The sequence below is a fragment of the Asterias rubens genome, chromosome 10 (genome assembly GCF_902459465.1).
Source record: "Asterias rubens chromosome 10, eAstRub1.3, whole genome shotgun sequence".
In the NCBI taxonomy this organism is placed as follows: domain Eukaryota; kingdom Metazoa; phylum Echinodermata; class Asteroidea; order Forcipulatida; family Asteriidae; genus Asterias; species Asterias rubens.
In genome coordinates this window covers 8608415-8625573 of record NC_047071.1, presented here as the reverse complement: position 1 = coordinate 8625573, position 17159 = coordinate 8608415, and the positions used below count along the sequence as shown (strand labels likewise).

The 17159-nt window shown below is 37.0% G+C and overlaps 1 protein-coding gene across 1 annotated transcript; it reads right to left on the bottom strand.

Annotated features, from left to right (window-relative positions):
* Positions 1-13210: 13210 nt before the first annotated feature.
* On the bottom strand, positions 13211-14566 carry LOC117295625 (alpha-1B adrenergic receptor-like). Its single transcript, XM_033778330.1, has 2 exons — positions 13829-14566; positions 13211-13573 (listed from the first exon to the last, which is right to left on the bottom strand). Exons 1-2 carry the CDS (start codon positions 14564-14566, stop codon positions 13211-13213), a joined length of 1101 nt encoding a protein of 366 aa, XP_033634221.1.
* Positions 14567-17159: the final 2593 nt, after the last annotated feature.

The following is a 17159-nucleotide window of genomic DNA, read 5'->3' as shown; positions in this document are numbered from 1 at the left end:
TAAGCACAAAATAATGCTTACCAGAATAAATAACCATCCAAACTACCATGTCTCCAGTAACAATTTGTGACTGGTATCCTGCTCATTTCTGCTCAGCAGATGTTGTTAAGCTATAATTATTTTGTGCTTTAGCTGCCCTATGAAATTGGGCCTAGGTCCAAATAGAGCTGCTTATAGCTCAGGACAACACAATTAAGCTTACCAGAACAAGGCGACCAGCCAAAATACAATGTCACGTTTACAATACTGTTACTCTGCTTGATCTTGCTAAGCAGAAAACGTCTCTGTACAAAATGAGCGCAGTTGTGTAAGAATTGAATAATGTCTTATGTTTCAGCTCAAAAGAATAATCCAAAGTCGAGTTTGTGTGTGTAAACATATGGCAGTATGAAACGCGTAGCGCGCATGGATCAGTCTAAAACTGCAGGGCTCAATTTCATAGAGCTGCTTAAGCAGAAAATAGTGCTTACCGTTTTGTTGCTTAGCAGCAATCAGCAGGATACCAGTCACAAATTGTACAATTGACATGGAGCTTTGCTGCAATAATCCTATTCTGGTAAGCATGTTTAAGGCTATTTTTGTGCTTAAGCAGCTCTAGAAATTGGGCACATAGCTACTTAAGCAGAAAAAAATACAATTTTCTGCTTAGCAGAAATGTGCAGGATACCATTCAAAATTTTTACATGTTATGTGGCATTTTGGCTGGTATCAGCATATGGTTGTTAAGGTACGTTTGTGTTTGGCAGCTCTATGAAGTTGGGCCGAGGAGACTTAAAGTTTTCCAATCTTCTAAAAAACATCGTCTATGAAGTCTCTCTTGAAACTTGAAACAGTCATCCCATGAGGCATACCTAGTAATGGATTCCAGAAAACAATGGGTCTCAAGGGGAGCTCTGATAAAGTGAAAGAGGAAAAAACAGAATACAAAGAAGTGTACATGTGATGCCAATAAAACAACTGCTCGTACGTGGGTGCGTGTATGACTACGAACGTAGATCCGTGGTGAAAATGAAATTGCGGATATTATCAAAGTAAGTTTTAAAGACCTACTTGAAAGAAAACAGCAAATCGTGATGTTTTGCTGAGTTCATTTAAAATCTTTTTCAATAAATAAGGAAATTGAGTTCACATGCGTATATAAATGGATTTTAGTTGTGTAAAAATAAGCATTTTGAATACCCTTATCAAGTGCTTTTGAACCATGGAGGTAGGTTTCTACCACACTGGTATAACAAAGCAATTTCCCACACATGACGGTCAAAAGTATTGTCATTTTGACGCACGCCGTCAACGGCAGAAGTGTTTCTAGTTTTTCAAAGCCTTGAGGTCGGTGCCTCATTTTTTGACCGACAATTAAAAAGTGAACAAAATCACGATTATATTTAAATGGCGAACAAAAACCGTGACGTTATAAACAAGTATAAAAGCATTCCCGTAAAAAAAAAAAAAAAAAAAAAAAAAAACATTCCATCAAGTACCTAGTTAAAGGCACTGGACACACCTGGTCAATACTCAAAATAATCGTTACGGTAAGTTTCTACGCTAACAATTAATTTGAATAATACCAATAGTGTCCAGTGCCTTTAATTTCCCCCAAAAACTAAAAGCAACAGCTGAACAAGTGTTAAAACTGGCACCCTTTCATCATATACAAAGTTTATACAAAATTAGCAATCTCCAGAAAATCAAATGTTTTATGTTTTCTTCGATTGAGGTGTGGTACAAATCGTGCATGCAGGAAGTCTAGGCTTGGTGGCTCTTTTGTAAACATGTGATGTCACCGGTGACATTATAGTCTATACATACTATAGGTTGAAATTATAGCATGGCAGCCTCGCTTAATGTAATTAATCTTTGGGTTTGACTTTGAATTTGTATAAAACATGCCCCTATTTTAAGTCGCATGCTGAGAGCGCATATAAAGGGAACAATGGTCTCCACAGTAAAAAAAAAAAACAAGAATGCAATTAATAAGTCCCTCGGTTTTTATTATTGTCCACAGAGGAGGATGTTAAAATAGCCAGGACAAAGAAACAAGAAAAGTCAAACCACGAAGGGAATGTTTTCAGTAGGTGCGCTTTTGTGTTTGATAATTGGAATTCAACAATTAATGGTACCTGTCATGGGACAATCACTATAAAAATTAATAGGCTTTAAAGGCAGTGGAGACTATTGGTAATCACTCAAAACAATTTTTAGCATAAAAAAACGATCAATGGAGATGTTGACTGTATTTAACGAGCGGTTGCTAGCTTAAGCACGTAAACAAACTGCGCGTGCAACATTTTAAATCGTTTGCTGACAAAATGACAGGCGAAATTATGCAGAGTGGCGATAAAAAACAAATCATCACCATCTCTGTTTGATATGTATTATTTGCAATGGTTAAAAGTGCCCCTTGAAAAGTTACACACTAACTAGAGAGTAACCAAGAAGACGTTATTGTACAGTATTTCTGAAACATTTTATACTAAAGTCTGGTCTTTGATAAACACCAAACGTGTCCAGTGCTGTTAAGTTGCATAGTCCGTTTTTTTCACCGACAAAAGTTGGTTTACAGTGATTTCTCTGAATGAAAAGATGCATGGTGCTTTTCTGAACAACATAGGCCTACAGACACTTACACAAACTGTCATGTTACAGATACAACTTTTTGTACACTGGACCACAGATAGTGTTGACATTGCATATTCATGAATTTTAGTTTCAAATACCTACCATTATGTGGATTTCGTTTTCGTCCAAGAAAGCTTATAACTTTCTCGAACCTATACAAATAGCTACAAATAAATTTTTCTTTCAAAAGGCTCCTTCAGATAGTGATTGCCTTGTGTATTGTTAACTGGAAAATAAAACATGACACTTCAATCTCATATTAATGGTATGAACACTGTCAATAATGAGGGTTTATTGTGCCTTTTGTCGACATTCCCGCACGTTAATGGCTATAGCATTATTTTATAGACTTGTTTGAAGGATTTTCATCTCCAAATGACAAATGACCCGAATGCTTTAGATTCTGACGCATCCCCACCGTCAGAAATTTCTAAAGGATTCGGGTCATTTGTCATGTGGAGATGAAAATCCTCCAAACATTCAATAATCTTTTTTATTAAAGTAATGTCGAAGTCTTATATAACATCGAAGTCTTATAAAGCGCACGTATCTACCAAAAATTACTCAAATAATTATCATCATGAAACCTTTCTTGATTACGAGTAATGGGTAGAAATTGATAGTATGAAACATTGTGAGAAACAGCTCCCTCTGAAGTGACGTAGTTTTCGTTTTAGATTTGAGGTCTCGAAATCAAGCATCAGAAAGCACACAACTTCGTGTGACAAGGGTGTTTTTTCTTTCATTATTATCTGGCAACTTCGATGACCGATTAAACTCAAATTTCACAGGTTTGTTATTTTATGCATATGTTGAGATACACCAAGTAAAAAAACTGGTCTTTGTCAATTACCAATAGTGTCCACTGTCTTTAACGTAAATGAATATTACACTCAGAAAAAGAATGGTAAAAAAAAGTTATGTTAAATGTGTTAAGTGAAAAAATACTTAACATAAGTAAAAATTAATGAAAAATTTAAACAAAATGTTTGTGTAAATAAAAAACTACTCAAATAGTTAGTAAAACTAATAGTTTACATAACTTAGCAACTTTAAACACATATTATGCAAATTTTACTGAACTGGTTGTAAAAGTTTACATGGTGTTTAGTAAACCACGATATTTTACTCAAGTATTGTGCAAAATACGCAGCGTGTGACTTGTCTGCTGGGGTCGCGCTCTGCAGTATACCACAGTGTAACCACACACAACGTAACGAAATGGATCTCATGAAAAAAAAACCTTCTTGAGTGGAACTTCCCTCATTTAGTTGAGACGTTTGAAGGTAAGTACTATAACATATTTCTGTATTGATGTTATTATCTGTAGTGATAGACTATACACGACTCGTTAGCACGAGTTAGCACAGATAAAGGGACAGTTGAACGTCATATTTTGACTGACAACACTTTTGAACAGTGACTTGAATATCACAAATACATACGTAGGTCTGATCAATGGTCCCCGTATTGTGCACATAGTACACGTACAGCATGCATCGTTGAAGACCATTGTACACATGTACATCGCCACTGTGTTAAAGCACCACCACTGCATACAGCCACGGTGCATCAGGCCAATGATTGGGCTAACTTTAATCTCTCATTTGTTCAGAAGAACAATCAAATAACTTTTCAACATTTTGTCTTTACAAGATACTGACAAATGATACAACTGACTTAAAATGCAAATTCTGGGAGAGGGGAATCGCACAAACACATCTACCCTTTGTTTATTTTAACCTGTTAAAGGAATTATTCAAGAAATCTCACCCCCCCCCCCACACAAAAAAAAAGGACGAAAGAAAAAGAACAAAAAGAAAAATCAGATAAAGATCAAGAAAAATCAAAGTTTTCAGGTAGCCTACTGTTATGTGGGATTGCATATATAGCACCAAAATTATCTCTCCTCCTGGGATCCTATCACCTTATTCCAGAACTGCAAGTCTCCATCATTGAACCTTTTGTTGATTTGTTTATTTTTTAAGCCCCTATGTATTTGTTTATTTATTTTATTTTATTTCAATTTGTATTTGTACTTTTTTAAATTTATGTGCATGTACATCATGTACAAATTGTATTGCACATACATTGCAGTACTGGAACGTTGTCTCTATTGATCTATAAGTGTTGTAATATGATAATTAAACCACTATTGATATAAAATAATGGTTTAATCTGACATTGTGTGTACCCCATCCTTAAGACAATCAGATTAAATCATTATTTTACAGCAAAATTGGTTCAATTGTAATATTACAATACTTTAAGTTCATTACAGACAATATACACATGTCATACAATTTGTACTGCACCCCCATTGAAATTTAACCTATTGTGTTTAATATTATTCCCCTTTATGCAGGAAAACACAAGTTTGGACCAGTATTTGAAAGACATCAACAGGGACACCAGATCGCAACCATGCTGATATTAGGTGGGTCTGCACTGGCTCCACAGCAAGTGTTCGTAATTTTTGAGCAAATGCATTTGAACAGTCATCCCTTGTGAAAGCACTGGATGTGTGTTTCAAAACACATTTTGTCTTCGACTTGAGCTACCAGGAGGAGTGTTCTGGCGTTTGGGAGTTCATTGAATTGGTTGTGTTTGAACTCAAAGGCGGTGTGAAGAGCAGCACTATTCGAGAGTTCAGGGCTTACTGTTCATCTCATGATGCATCTGATTAATGTTGACCATTCCATAAGCATTGTAGTTAAAGAAGTTCTTGCACAAAATGTTTGCAAATACGTATCAAAATCATAAGAGATGTGATAGTTGTGATAGTTTGGATTTATGGAACAACCTTACAGTTTAAATAGGAACTCAAAGGTCAAATTCAAATTTGTATTCAACACCCTTCCAGTTTTGTCAAATTTGTCAAAATGTCAAATTCAACGCCGTTTTGATTGCTTAGCGACAATGAGGATAAACCAATAATTCCCCATACAAATTGTTCAAACCCAAAATTGAATTTTACCTTGGAGTTCTTCTTTAAGCTGTGTTAGCCTGGAAGTATTTATTCTGACCTTGCCAATTAATGTAATTTGACCATTCCAGAAGCATTGTAGTTAACCCTCTAGTCCCTGCACCGCCCGAGTTTCTGAAAACCAATTTTTCAAGATTCTTGCAGTAAATAACTGGAATCGTAGTTCAATTTTTAAAAGATAGCTTAATATTTATGCACAATTTTTAACCCTTCGGTAATGTTTGTATAAAAGTACAAGCTCCCATTGGGAACAATAATCGGCTCTCGAATATTTTTTTGGAAGGATAAAAGACACAATAGCTTTTCAAGGCTTTAATCTGACTCAATGCTCAAACTAATTAAATGCGAAGGCGTTAGTTTTCGACAATATCAATATTAATGATGAATAAATACAGTTTCCTTTGTGTTTACTAATTGGTATGAGCTAAATTATTTCATCGTCATTAGCTTCGATGAAATAATTTAGCTCATACTAATTAGTAAGCACAAAGGAAACTGTATTTATTCATCATTAATGATTGATGATATTGTCGAAAACTAACGCCTTCGCATTTAATTAGTATGAGCATTGAGCCAGATAAAAGCCTTGAAAAGCTATTGTGTCCATTTTATCCTTACAAAAAAATATTCGAGAGCTGATTATTGTTCCCAATGGGAGCTTGTACTTTTATACAAACATTACCAAAAGGGTAAAAAATTGTGCATAAATATTAAGCTATCTGTTAAAAATTGAACTGCGATTCCAGTTGTTTACTGCAAGAATCTTGAAAAATTGGTTTTCAGAAACTCGGGTGGTGCAGTGAAAGTTCTTGCACAAAATGTTTGCAAATACGTATCAAAATCATAAGAGATGTGATAGTTGTGATAGTTTGGATTTATGGACCAACCTTACAGTTTAAATAGGAACTCAAAGGTCAAATTCAAATTTGTATTCAACACCCTTCCAGTTTTGTCAAATTTGTCAAAATGTCAAATTCAACGCCGTTTTGATTGCTTAGCGACAATGAGGATAAACCAATAATTCCCCATACAAATTGTTCAAACCCAAAATTGAATTTTTACCTTGGAGTTCTTCTTTAAGCTGTGTTAGCCTGGAAGTATTTATTCTGACCTTGCCAATTAATGTAATTTGACCATTCCAGAAGCATTGTAGTTAACCCTCTAGTCCCTGCACCGCCCGAGTTTCTGAAAACCAATTTTTCAAGATTCTTGCAGTAAATAACTGGAATCGTAGTTCAATTTTTAAAAGATAGCTTAATATTTATGCACAATTTTTTACCCTTTCGGTAATGTTTGTATAAAAGTACAAGCTCCCATTGGGAACAATAATCGGCTCTCGAATATTTTTTTGGAAGGATAAAATGGACACAATAGCTTTTCAAGGCTTTAATCTGACTCAATGCTCAAACTAATTAAATGCGAAGGCGTTAGTTTTCGACAATATCAATATTAATGATGAATAAATACAGTTTCCTTTGTGTTTACTAATTGGTATGAGCTAAATTATTTCATCGTCATTAGCTTCGATGAAATAATTTAGCTCATACTAATTAGTAAGCACAAAGGAAACTGTATTTATTCATCATTAATGATTGATGATATTGTCGAAAACTAACGCCTTCGCATTTAATTAGTATGAGCATTGAGCCAGATAAAAGCCTTGAAAAGCTATTGTGTCCATTTTATCCTTACAAAAAAATATTCGAGAGCTGATTATTGTTCCCAATGGGAGCTTGTACTTTTATACAAACATTACCAAAAGGGTAAAAAATTGTGCATAAATATTAAGCTATCTGTTAAAAATTGAACTACGATTCCAGGTGTTTACTGCAAGAATCTTGAAAAATTGGTTTTCAGAAACTCGGGTGGTGCAGTGAAAGTTCTTGCACAAAATGTTTGCAAATACGTATCAAAATCATAAGAGATGTGATAGTTGTGATAGTTTGGATTTATGGAACAACCTTACAGTTTAAATAGGAACTCAAAGGTCAAATTCAAATTTGTATTCAATACCCTTCCAGTTTTTGTCAAATTTGTCAAAATGTCAAATTCAACACCGTTTTGATTGCTTAGCGACAATTAGGATAAACCAATAATTCCCCATACAAATTGTTCAAACCCAAAATTGAATTTGACCTTGGAGTTCTTCTTTAAGCTGTGTTAGCCTGGAAGTATTTATTCTGACCTTGCCAATTAATGTAATTTGACCATTCCAGAAGCATTGTAGTTAAAGAAGTTCTTGCACAAATTGTTTGCAATAAAGTATCAAAATCATAAGAGATGTGATAGTTGTGATAGTTTTGATTTATGGAACAACCTTACAGTTTAAACTGTGTTAGCCTGGAAGTATTTATTCTGACCTTGCCAATTAGGTAGATTTTTTGTAATTTTTTTAATTCACTGAAATTGTTGACTGATTATGAAACATACAGAAAACCCCATTTTGCACATGTGATGTTTTGGATTGTTAATATTATTACCATTAAATTTTTATTAAAAAGTTGTTATCTTGAAATTCATGTTGTAGTCGCCAAGTCTCAGTATTTATGATGTGTCCATTTATTACAGCCCTAAACTCCATGAAATAACACTTTGCTAGTATTCAACACAAGCATTGTGTATATTATTACCAGTTTTAAAGGCACACAGTTTACATTAAAAATCGGTAAAATCTATACTTCAAAATTGAGTAATTATTTTACATGAGTGGATTTATACCCAGCAATTCAGTAAAAAAAAATACCCAATATTGATGTAAAGTTTTACACAACTATTTACATTGTAAAGCGGTAAAGTCTTACGTCACAATTAAGTAATATTTTACATGAGTGGGTTTACCCAACAATTCAGTAAAGAAAACTACCCAATATTTATGTAAACTTTTACACAGCTATTAAGCAAGATATTACCCAACGCCTGTTGGGTAAAGTTTTACCTAATAGTTATGGTGTTCGCCCACTACATCTAAAACAGGTAATATTTTACACAAGTTGTGTAATCTTTCCTCTGTGTGTACGTTTAATCTCTACTAATCTAGAAACATTGTTCGTGAGTCGATTCGGTAATCATACAAAAAGCCTACACATAGAAGGTGTCTTCAAATGACGAAATTAAGAAAACCTCATAGCACGATATTTAAATAAAGTCTACGAAGCGGTAACACCAATGAAGAAGAACCCATCAAACGAAAATAACATAAAATATATTAAATCGTGTATATTTGTGTGTCCTAAAATTAAATATTTACATAGTTTTTATTTTTGTTGTTCTTCAGTAAGTCTTGAGAATGTCAACATAACAAAAATCCAATTGATAAATAAATGCATACTCTAATAAACAATGGTTTTCAGTTGTCTTAATTGTCTATTCTGCTCTTTTCAGAATATTATTCATACACTTCAGGGAATAGCAATTCTGATTGTGAGTTGTTTTCTTTATCGTTGTCCTTGCTGCGTACTTGGCTAATGCCATCTTCTCGAGTATATGCATTATTACAACGACTGTCAATCACATCGACTGTCATTTATACAAAAAAACTAACATCTGGAAATTTCCATTCAAAAGGTCGCTTTTTATTTTAGATCTCAGAAAATCCGGTGGGAATAAAAATGTCCACTCAGGACGATTAATCCCTAACATGAATACAGAGAAGCTTAACGTGAAGGGAAGGTACACGTTTGGTAACCATTCTTAAAGGCAGGATGGACACTATTGGTAATTACTCAAAATAATCATTAGCATAAAACCTTATTTGGCAACGAGTAATGGGGAGCTATTGATAGTATATAACATTGTGAGAAACGGCTCCCTCTGAAGTAACGTAGAGTTTTCGAGAAAGAAGAAATTTTCAACGAATTTGATTTCGAGACCTCACATTTAGAATTTGAGGTCTCGAAATCGAGCATCTATAAGCACACAACTTCGTGTGGCAAGCGTGTTTTTTCTTTCCCTATTATCTCGCAACTTCGCCGACCAATTGAGCTTAAATTTTCACAGGTTTGTTATTTTATGCATTATGTTGGGATACACCGAGCAAGAAGAATGGTCTTTAGTGTCCAGTGTCTTTAAAGCCAGTGGACACTATTGGAAATTGTCCAAGACTAGCCTTCACAGTTGGTGTATCTCAACATATGCATTAAATAGCAAACCTGTGAAAATTTGAGCTCAATCGGTCATCGAACTTGCGAACGTGCGTTTAGATGGTTGATTTCGAGACCTCAAGTTCTAAACTTGAGGTATCGAAATCAAATCCATGGAAAATTACTTCTTTCTCGAAAACTATGGCACTTCAGAGGGAGCCGTTTCTCACAATGTTTTGTACCATCAATCTCTCCCCATTACTCGTCACCAAGAAAGGTTTTATGCTAATAATTATTTTGAGTAATTACCAATAGTGTCCACTGCCTTTAAATTTAATGGCAATCAATTTACTTGGTTAAAAGTACAGTAACTTGTCAATAGAAAGGATTTTGGGAATCATTTCACTTTGAAATGAACTCTGTTCATGTGTTTATTGAAAATGATTCCAGTTTCTATCAGTTTGAATCTGAGAAACATTACTGTCGGATACGTTTCGCAGATTATGTAGTCTACAACGTTGTGAAGGGGAACTGAAATAATAACTATAGTCGTATAGTCTTCCATAGTCGTACATTAAATCACAGCGTTGGATAATAATAATAACAATAACAGTACTAATATAGGTTTTCTCGGTCAATTTCGGAACATGAGCAGCCAATTTAACCACCAAGCAATTCTATTTCGCGCAAAATCGAGTGCTACTCAAAAGGGTCATTCGATTTCGTTTTGGGATTAGTCAAATGTAATGTTGCGCCATTCGACTTAACAAAAATAATCATGCGATTTAACAATTCATCAAAGCAGCACTCCAATTCGCAGACGCTTCTTGAGGCGTGTGTCACGAAAAAGAATGACGCTATGCTAAATTGAACATAGTGCTAAGAAATTTGACTCGACCCAAAACGAAATTGAATGGCCGGATTCTGAATTTGAAACGCAGTAACAACTCGAGAGGCAAAACAGCTTTAATTCGAACGCATGTAAATGAAATTGATTGCTCATTTGCCGAATTTGAAAGAGAAAACCAAACAATGCTATGACAAATATACAAAGACCAATACCAGCAAAAAAAAGAAAAATGCCGGACTAAAAAAAAAAAAAATGAGTCTAGAGTCTATTTTTGAACAGCTCCAGTTCGTTGCTTCGCGAATGTTACACGGGGAAAAGGAATTCCAGAGCCGGGAGTAGCGGCTTGAAAAGCATGATTTCCCGTACGTGGCTTAGTTTTGGGGATATGTAGCAGGTTTTGTTTAATGATGAGCGGGTGGCATAGGATGTGTAACTAGATTCACCCAACATTGAACGTTATTTGAACTGATGTATGTCCGGACAGGGGAAGTCCAAGACCGGGTTCTCTGGCCATCCACGCGGATGTGCAATGGGGAAGTACGAGGGAAAAACCCGGAGTACAAAAAGTACCGAATAACAACACGCAATGATTGATGAACAGGCTTGTAATTAATATCATGATCTCGGCGGACCCAAAACCAGAGAACCGATTTGAATTCATATGAAAATCCCAGTCGTGACACTTTGTGTCCTTGAGCAAAACACTTAACCATAAGCTTTCTCTCCACCCATTGGTAAACAATAATTTCTGTAAGGGCAGAGATGGTTTATGTGAACGATTAGCTTTGAGCACGGTAACTCGTAGCCTTTAGTCAAGGCGCACGCGGCACCCCCAGATGTCAAGCACGACCCCAGATATAACGCGAGCGGCGAATCGTGCGTTCCATCTGGGGATGCCGCCGCCGCGTGCGCTTTGAATAAAGGCTAGGTAACTTGCAGCACTGGCTGTATACTCCCATGTGAGCTGAGATCAAGGAATGTAGAAGCACTTTGATACGCCCTTCGGGCTGCGATAAAGCGCGGTGTAAAATTTAACTTTTATTATAATGAATACAATTATTACCATTAACATTCAGCTGTTATGTGTTTTTGCACATAGCATTTTCTTTATAACAACTAGTGCCAAGTAACAGCTTTCGACAAAATAAAGCACTTTTGAGGAGTATTTTTATTTCGAGAAATGAATGGAAAAAGATTTAAGTTTTACCCAAAAATAATTGAATTTGAGAAACGTTACAGTCAGAAACATTTCTCACATATGTATTCTAATTACGGATTATCCCTCCTGCACTCCGGAGTCTTAGCGATATCCCCAAAACGCTACTTTCAAATGATGTTTTTACACCAGGTTAGTTTGTGTATGTGTAATATTAAAACAATCGAACAGTTGGGAAATCTATTCTTTGCCCAGATATGTCAAACGGAAAACAAATCTCAGCACAATTTAATAAACTACATGTATACAAGTCTTGAGTTTTTTAGACCATTTTAGTATCACTAATTATGTACATATTTGTTTCAACGCGTAAAAGAAATAATGTCGAGAATACGCACGAGACTTGCACAGTCATATTGGTGTGGTTCACATCTTGGGGAAAAATAGCTAAATTTCAATGAATGTCGGAAATCCATTGTACAATGGTCATGTTGAGGAGACAAATTTGAGGTTACGCAATACAAGCGGCCTTTAATGCCATGTAGAGGTTTACAAGAATAGCTCTACTAGAATCAGCCTCTATAATGATATGCAGCACGATCATCAAGAGCAGTACCACCTTTACAAGAAATCCGGCAACAATGAGCAGCGAGCAGCCATGAGCAGCGAGCAGCCTCGCACCATCGGGGTTTTGTTCCATCGTAAGGTTCGGCGTAGACGTGTCAGAACAGATTTCAGACTAATCCGAAGGTTCCTTTGTTCTATCATTAGGTTCTGCATAGACCTGTCAGAACGGACTTGAGACTATTCGAAGGTTCTACCATTAGGTTCTGCGTAGAAGTGTTAGAACGGATTTCAGACTATCCGAAGGTTCCCTTGTTCTACCATTAGGTTCTGCGTAGACGTGTCAGAACGGACTTGAGACTGTCCGAAGGTTCCCTTGTTCTACCATTAGGTTCTGCGTAGACGTGTCAGAACGGACTTCATCAGACTATCCGAATGTTCTTTGTTCTATCATTAGGTTCTGCGTAGACGTGTCAGAACGGACTTGAGACTATCCGAAGATTCCTTTGTTCTATCATTAGGTTCTGCGTACATGTGTCAGAACGGACTTCAGACTATCCGAAGGTTCCTTTGTTCTATTATTAGGTTCTGCGTAGACGTGTCAGAACGGACTTCAGACTATCCGAATGTTCTTTGTTCTATCATTAGGTTCTGCGTAGACGTGTCAGAACGGACCTCAGACCATCCGAAGGTTCCTTTGTTCTAATATTAGGTTCTTCGTACACGTGTCAGAACGGACTTGAGACTTTCCGAAGGTTCCCTTGTTCTACTATTAGGTTCTGCGTAGACGTGTCAGAACGGACTTCAGACTAATCCGAATGTTCTTTGTTCTATCATTAGGTTCTGCGTACACGTGTCAGAACGGACTTGAGACTATTCGAAGGTACCTTTGTTCTATCATTAGGTTCTGCGTACACGTGTCAGAACGGACTCAAGAATATCCGAAGTTTGTTCTATCATTAGGTTCTGCGTACACGTGTCAGAACGGACTTCAGACTATCCGAGGGTTCTGGTATCTCCGATAAGCGGCACTTGATGACCTTCCTCATTACCACTTTAAACTGTGGGTGGCTGATGGCGTAGATGATGGGGTTTACACAGCTATTGAAAATAGTAATGGTTGCTCCGTAAAGAGCAAACTTACGACTGGATGGTATAGCGAGAGAGATAAAGTAAGGAGACAGTAACAATGTGAAGATGCAAAACACAAGGAAGAGGTTCTTGGTGATGGCTAGTTGCTGGCGGCTGATTGCTTGACGGTGTCTCACGCTGGAGTCTTGTAAGGTGCTCACTGAGTTGATGGGACTGGCTGTACTGACGCGGTTGTGGACATGAGATTGGCAACGCGTAGTTGTATCGACACTGAGCGTCTGCGAAAGCTCCCTAGCAGCGCTATGTTTTGCACTGTCGTTAACGGGGGTTTTAGCTTGAGTGTCATCAAGAAATGTAATTTCGGATAAATCTTCAGAAACTGCATTGGATCTGCTGGATGTTTCCCCAACCAATGGTTCAACAGTTGACGGGATATATGTGCTGAGGTCTCCGCTGACGTTGGTTTCTCCAGAAGAAGCCACAATGGCAACCGAAAAGCTGACAGAAGTTTCTGCGATGGTTTGTCTTGATCTTATATTCTGCATGTTGTCCTTCTTCTTCATCTTCCTGAAGTGTTGTTTGAGGTGGATGTAGAGTGCCGTGTAGCAACAGATGATGATGAGCATTGGGACTGGGTATAGACCCAGAGATTGGGCCAAGTTGTATTCAGGGCCTCTTGGGTGACCATCTTTATCTGAACATGTATTGTCTTGTGGATCGTAACCAATGGAGCCTATGCCAAGAAGCGGCGGGAGGAAAAACACAATACACGGGATAACCCAAGTCATTGCGATCATGACGGCTACTTTTCGCGGGGTGTACCACCAACTATAAGAATCTATGGATTGGGTGATGAGAACCATGCGATTCAAAGCTATGGAGGCCAACGAGTAGATACTTGCACCAAGACCGGTGTAAAACTGTACTGCAGCGATGACACACGGGACCTCTGACGCCAAGGGCCAGCTTCCATGGCTAAGCAAAGCTACTGAAATCCACGGGTAGGAGAGACTGGTCCAGAAATCAGCCACGCTGAGGTTGACCACGAAGGCGTTGGTCACGGTGCGGAGTTTCTTGGACAGGATGACGGACCAGATGACGAGACTGTTTCCTACTAGGCCGAGGATGGAAACCAAGATCCACACGCAAACTAATCCGACGCGAGCCTCGTAGGGATACAGTGAGGGATCAATAACTACCGGCTCTACGCTTGAATCATTCATGATTCCAAATGCGAAACAAGTTCGTCTGCAAAGTCCCGTCTCGTTATACAATACCGATTCAATCAAAACCACAGTTTTTTGTGTAAGTCAAGATTACTCAATACAGGAAAATATACGCACAAGCAGATCCAGGAAGAACCAAGTTGACTGACGACGCACACATAAACTTGATACATCATCAGTAAACTGCACAGAAACGGAGCTAAAGAATCAATCTAAATTGGAACGTGTTCGTGACAAAACATATCCATTGGTCGTTGGTGAATAATGACGATGAAATGCTAAAATGTAGCTCTTCGCAGTCTCCCTATAGATCAAGATAACTATCAATAGACTGTGTACAATACTGATGACTTCAGTCAATGCGCACCGTATTGTAATGGCTCATTTGTCTTGCTTCTCCATCCTTTGTTATTGATATAACTGCACAGCATTGGGTTAATCCATTCTGTTGTTATGGGATCACGGCTTCGCACTTAGTATGTGATGACTTGGTCTGAAATATAAACCGTGAACTAATAAACGAATATAACAACGATGTCATACGACTCCTGGTACCGAATATTAAATCGGAAGAAGCATTATTTGGTATGAATTATTTAATGAGGCAACCATAAAACAGCACCATATCTTTTAATGAGGCGGTGCATATTGGTACAATACTATGCTGGAAACACCAGGGCGAGCCCTTCTTTCGACGAAAAGTGCGCCGTGCTCTTGTATACTGCAGCGGCTGTCACTCTGGTTAGTGCATCTCTCTACACATTATATTTACCCAATCCTTGCAATCTTATCCCATTCGTTAGTGGTTTACACATCAGTTCTAAATAATCTGATCAACTTAGAAAATTACAAACCCCGATTCTATTTTTGGCCAGCATTTTTTTTTTTTTTTCATTATGTAATCTATTGAAATACGTGTACTATAACCAAACACACAAACAAAAACTTTTTGAAATAAAAAATAGTTATAGACCTGATATGGTTGGAAAATTTCACAAGGATATTTATGAATGCTTTCAGTTGAAAGCCTAAGAAAATTCAACTTCACAAGTGTGTATAGTTTTTCTTTTTAAAGTCACTCTTTATTGCAGCATAGTGGGCCCCTACTAGTTTCTAGAAGGATTAAAGGATTTTGACTTATTCTGTCCCCAAAAGGGGCTAGAAGGGGGCTTTAAAGGATTTGAGTACTTCTTGTAACACAAAACACAATGTCCACAGATTTACATTAAACTTACACCGTTTGAAGATAACGATAGTAGAAAGCTTACCTTAAAATACTACTTGCTGAGGTGATATAGTTTTTGAGAAATGAGTAAAACAATGTCACGAAAGTACGTTTTCACATGCTAAAATATGTTCGTGACTTGTTTTATTCATTTCTCAAAAACTATATCACCTCAGCAAGTAATATTTTAAGGGCATTTTTCTACCATGATTATCTTCAAACGGCAAGAGATATGTAAATCTGTGGACGTTGTGTTTTGTGTTATAAAAAGTTTCCATCCTTTAATGTCAATACATTTTTGTCATGCACTCAGTTTTATGAGAGGCCTCATGGAGGCCGGGAAGAAATTCAAATCTATAACTTCACAGCAAAACGGTGTAAAATTTCATTATATCTGATACTCTTTCATAGCGACATTTGCGAAACGTCTTCGAGCATAAACAAGAAATGGGTCTGTAAAATGCGAAAAGGGAATTTTATTATGCCAGTCAAAAAGTCAAATACAATGACATTTTGATAAATATCTTTAAAATTGAGGGATGAACTTGATGTCGTCAAAGGATTTTGACACAAACTGTACATGATGGTATTGGGGGGGAGCATTTGAGAGCTGTTGATAGTATAACACATTGTGACGTAACGTAGTTTTTGAGAAAGAGGGGACTTCTCACTCAAAATAATAAATGAAGTGTTTAAAGGCAGTGGACACTATTGGTATAATTACTCAAAATAATTATTAGCATAAAACCTTTATTTTGTTAACGAGTAATGGGGAGAGGTTGGTAGTAAAAGGCCTTGTGAGAAACGGCTCCCTCTGAAGTGGAGTAGTTTTCGAGAAAGAAGTAAATTTCAACGAATTTGATTTCGAGACCTCAAGTTTAGAATTTGAGGTCCCGAAATCAAGCATCTGGACGCACACAACTTCGTGTGACAAGGGTGTTTCTTTTTCATAGTTATCTCGCAACTCCGACTACCAATCGAGCTCAAATTTTCACAGGTTTGCTATTTTATGCATATGTTGAGATACAGCAAGTGAGAAGACTGGTCTTTGACAGTTACCAATAGTGTCCACTGGCTTTAACTATGCATCTGAAAGCACATCAATTATTTTGAACAACAATAGTGTTTTTTTTCTTTCATTATTCTCTTGCAACTTCGATGACTAATTGAGCCCAAATGTTCACAGATTTGTTAGGTAATGCATGATTGGGGGGGGGAGGGGGTATACTTGATTTCTTTTGAGGCCTGGTTGATTAGGTTCAATATAAGTCTGAACAATCTCTTAATGAATCTGATTGACGTTTAAGGCACTGAACACCTTTGGTAATTGTCAAAGACCAGTATTCTCACTTGGTGTATCCGACA

Excerpts from the sequence above, each read along its gene's own strand:
- LOC117295625 (XM_033778330.1), bottom strand. The coding sequence starts at position 14,566 with ATGAATGATTCAAGCGTAGAGCCGGTAGTTATTGATCCCTCACTGTAT. Across the intron at positions 13,574-13,828 it reads CTGTCAGCTTTTCGGTTGCC|CGCGTCAGTACAGCCAGTCC; the intron begins ATTGTGGCTTCT and ends CATGTCCACAAC.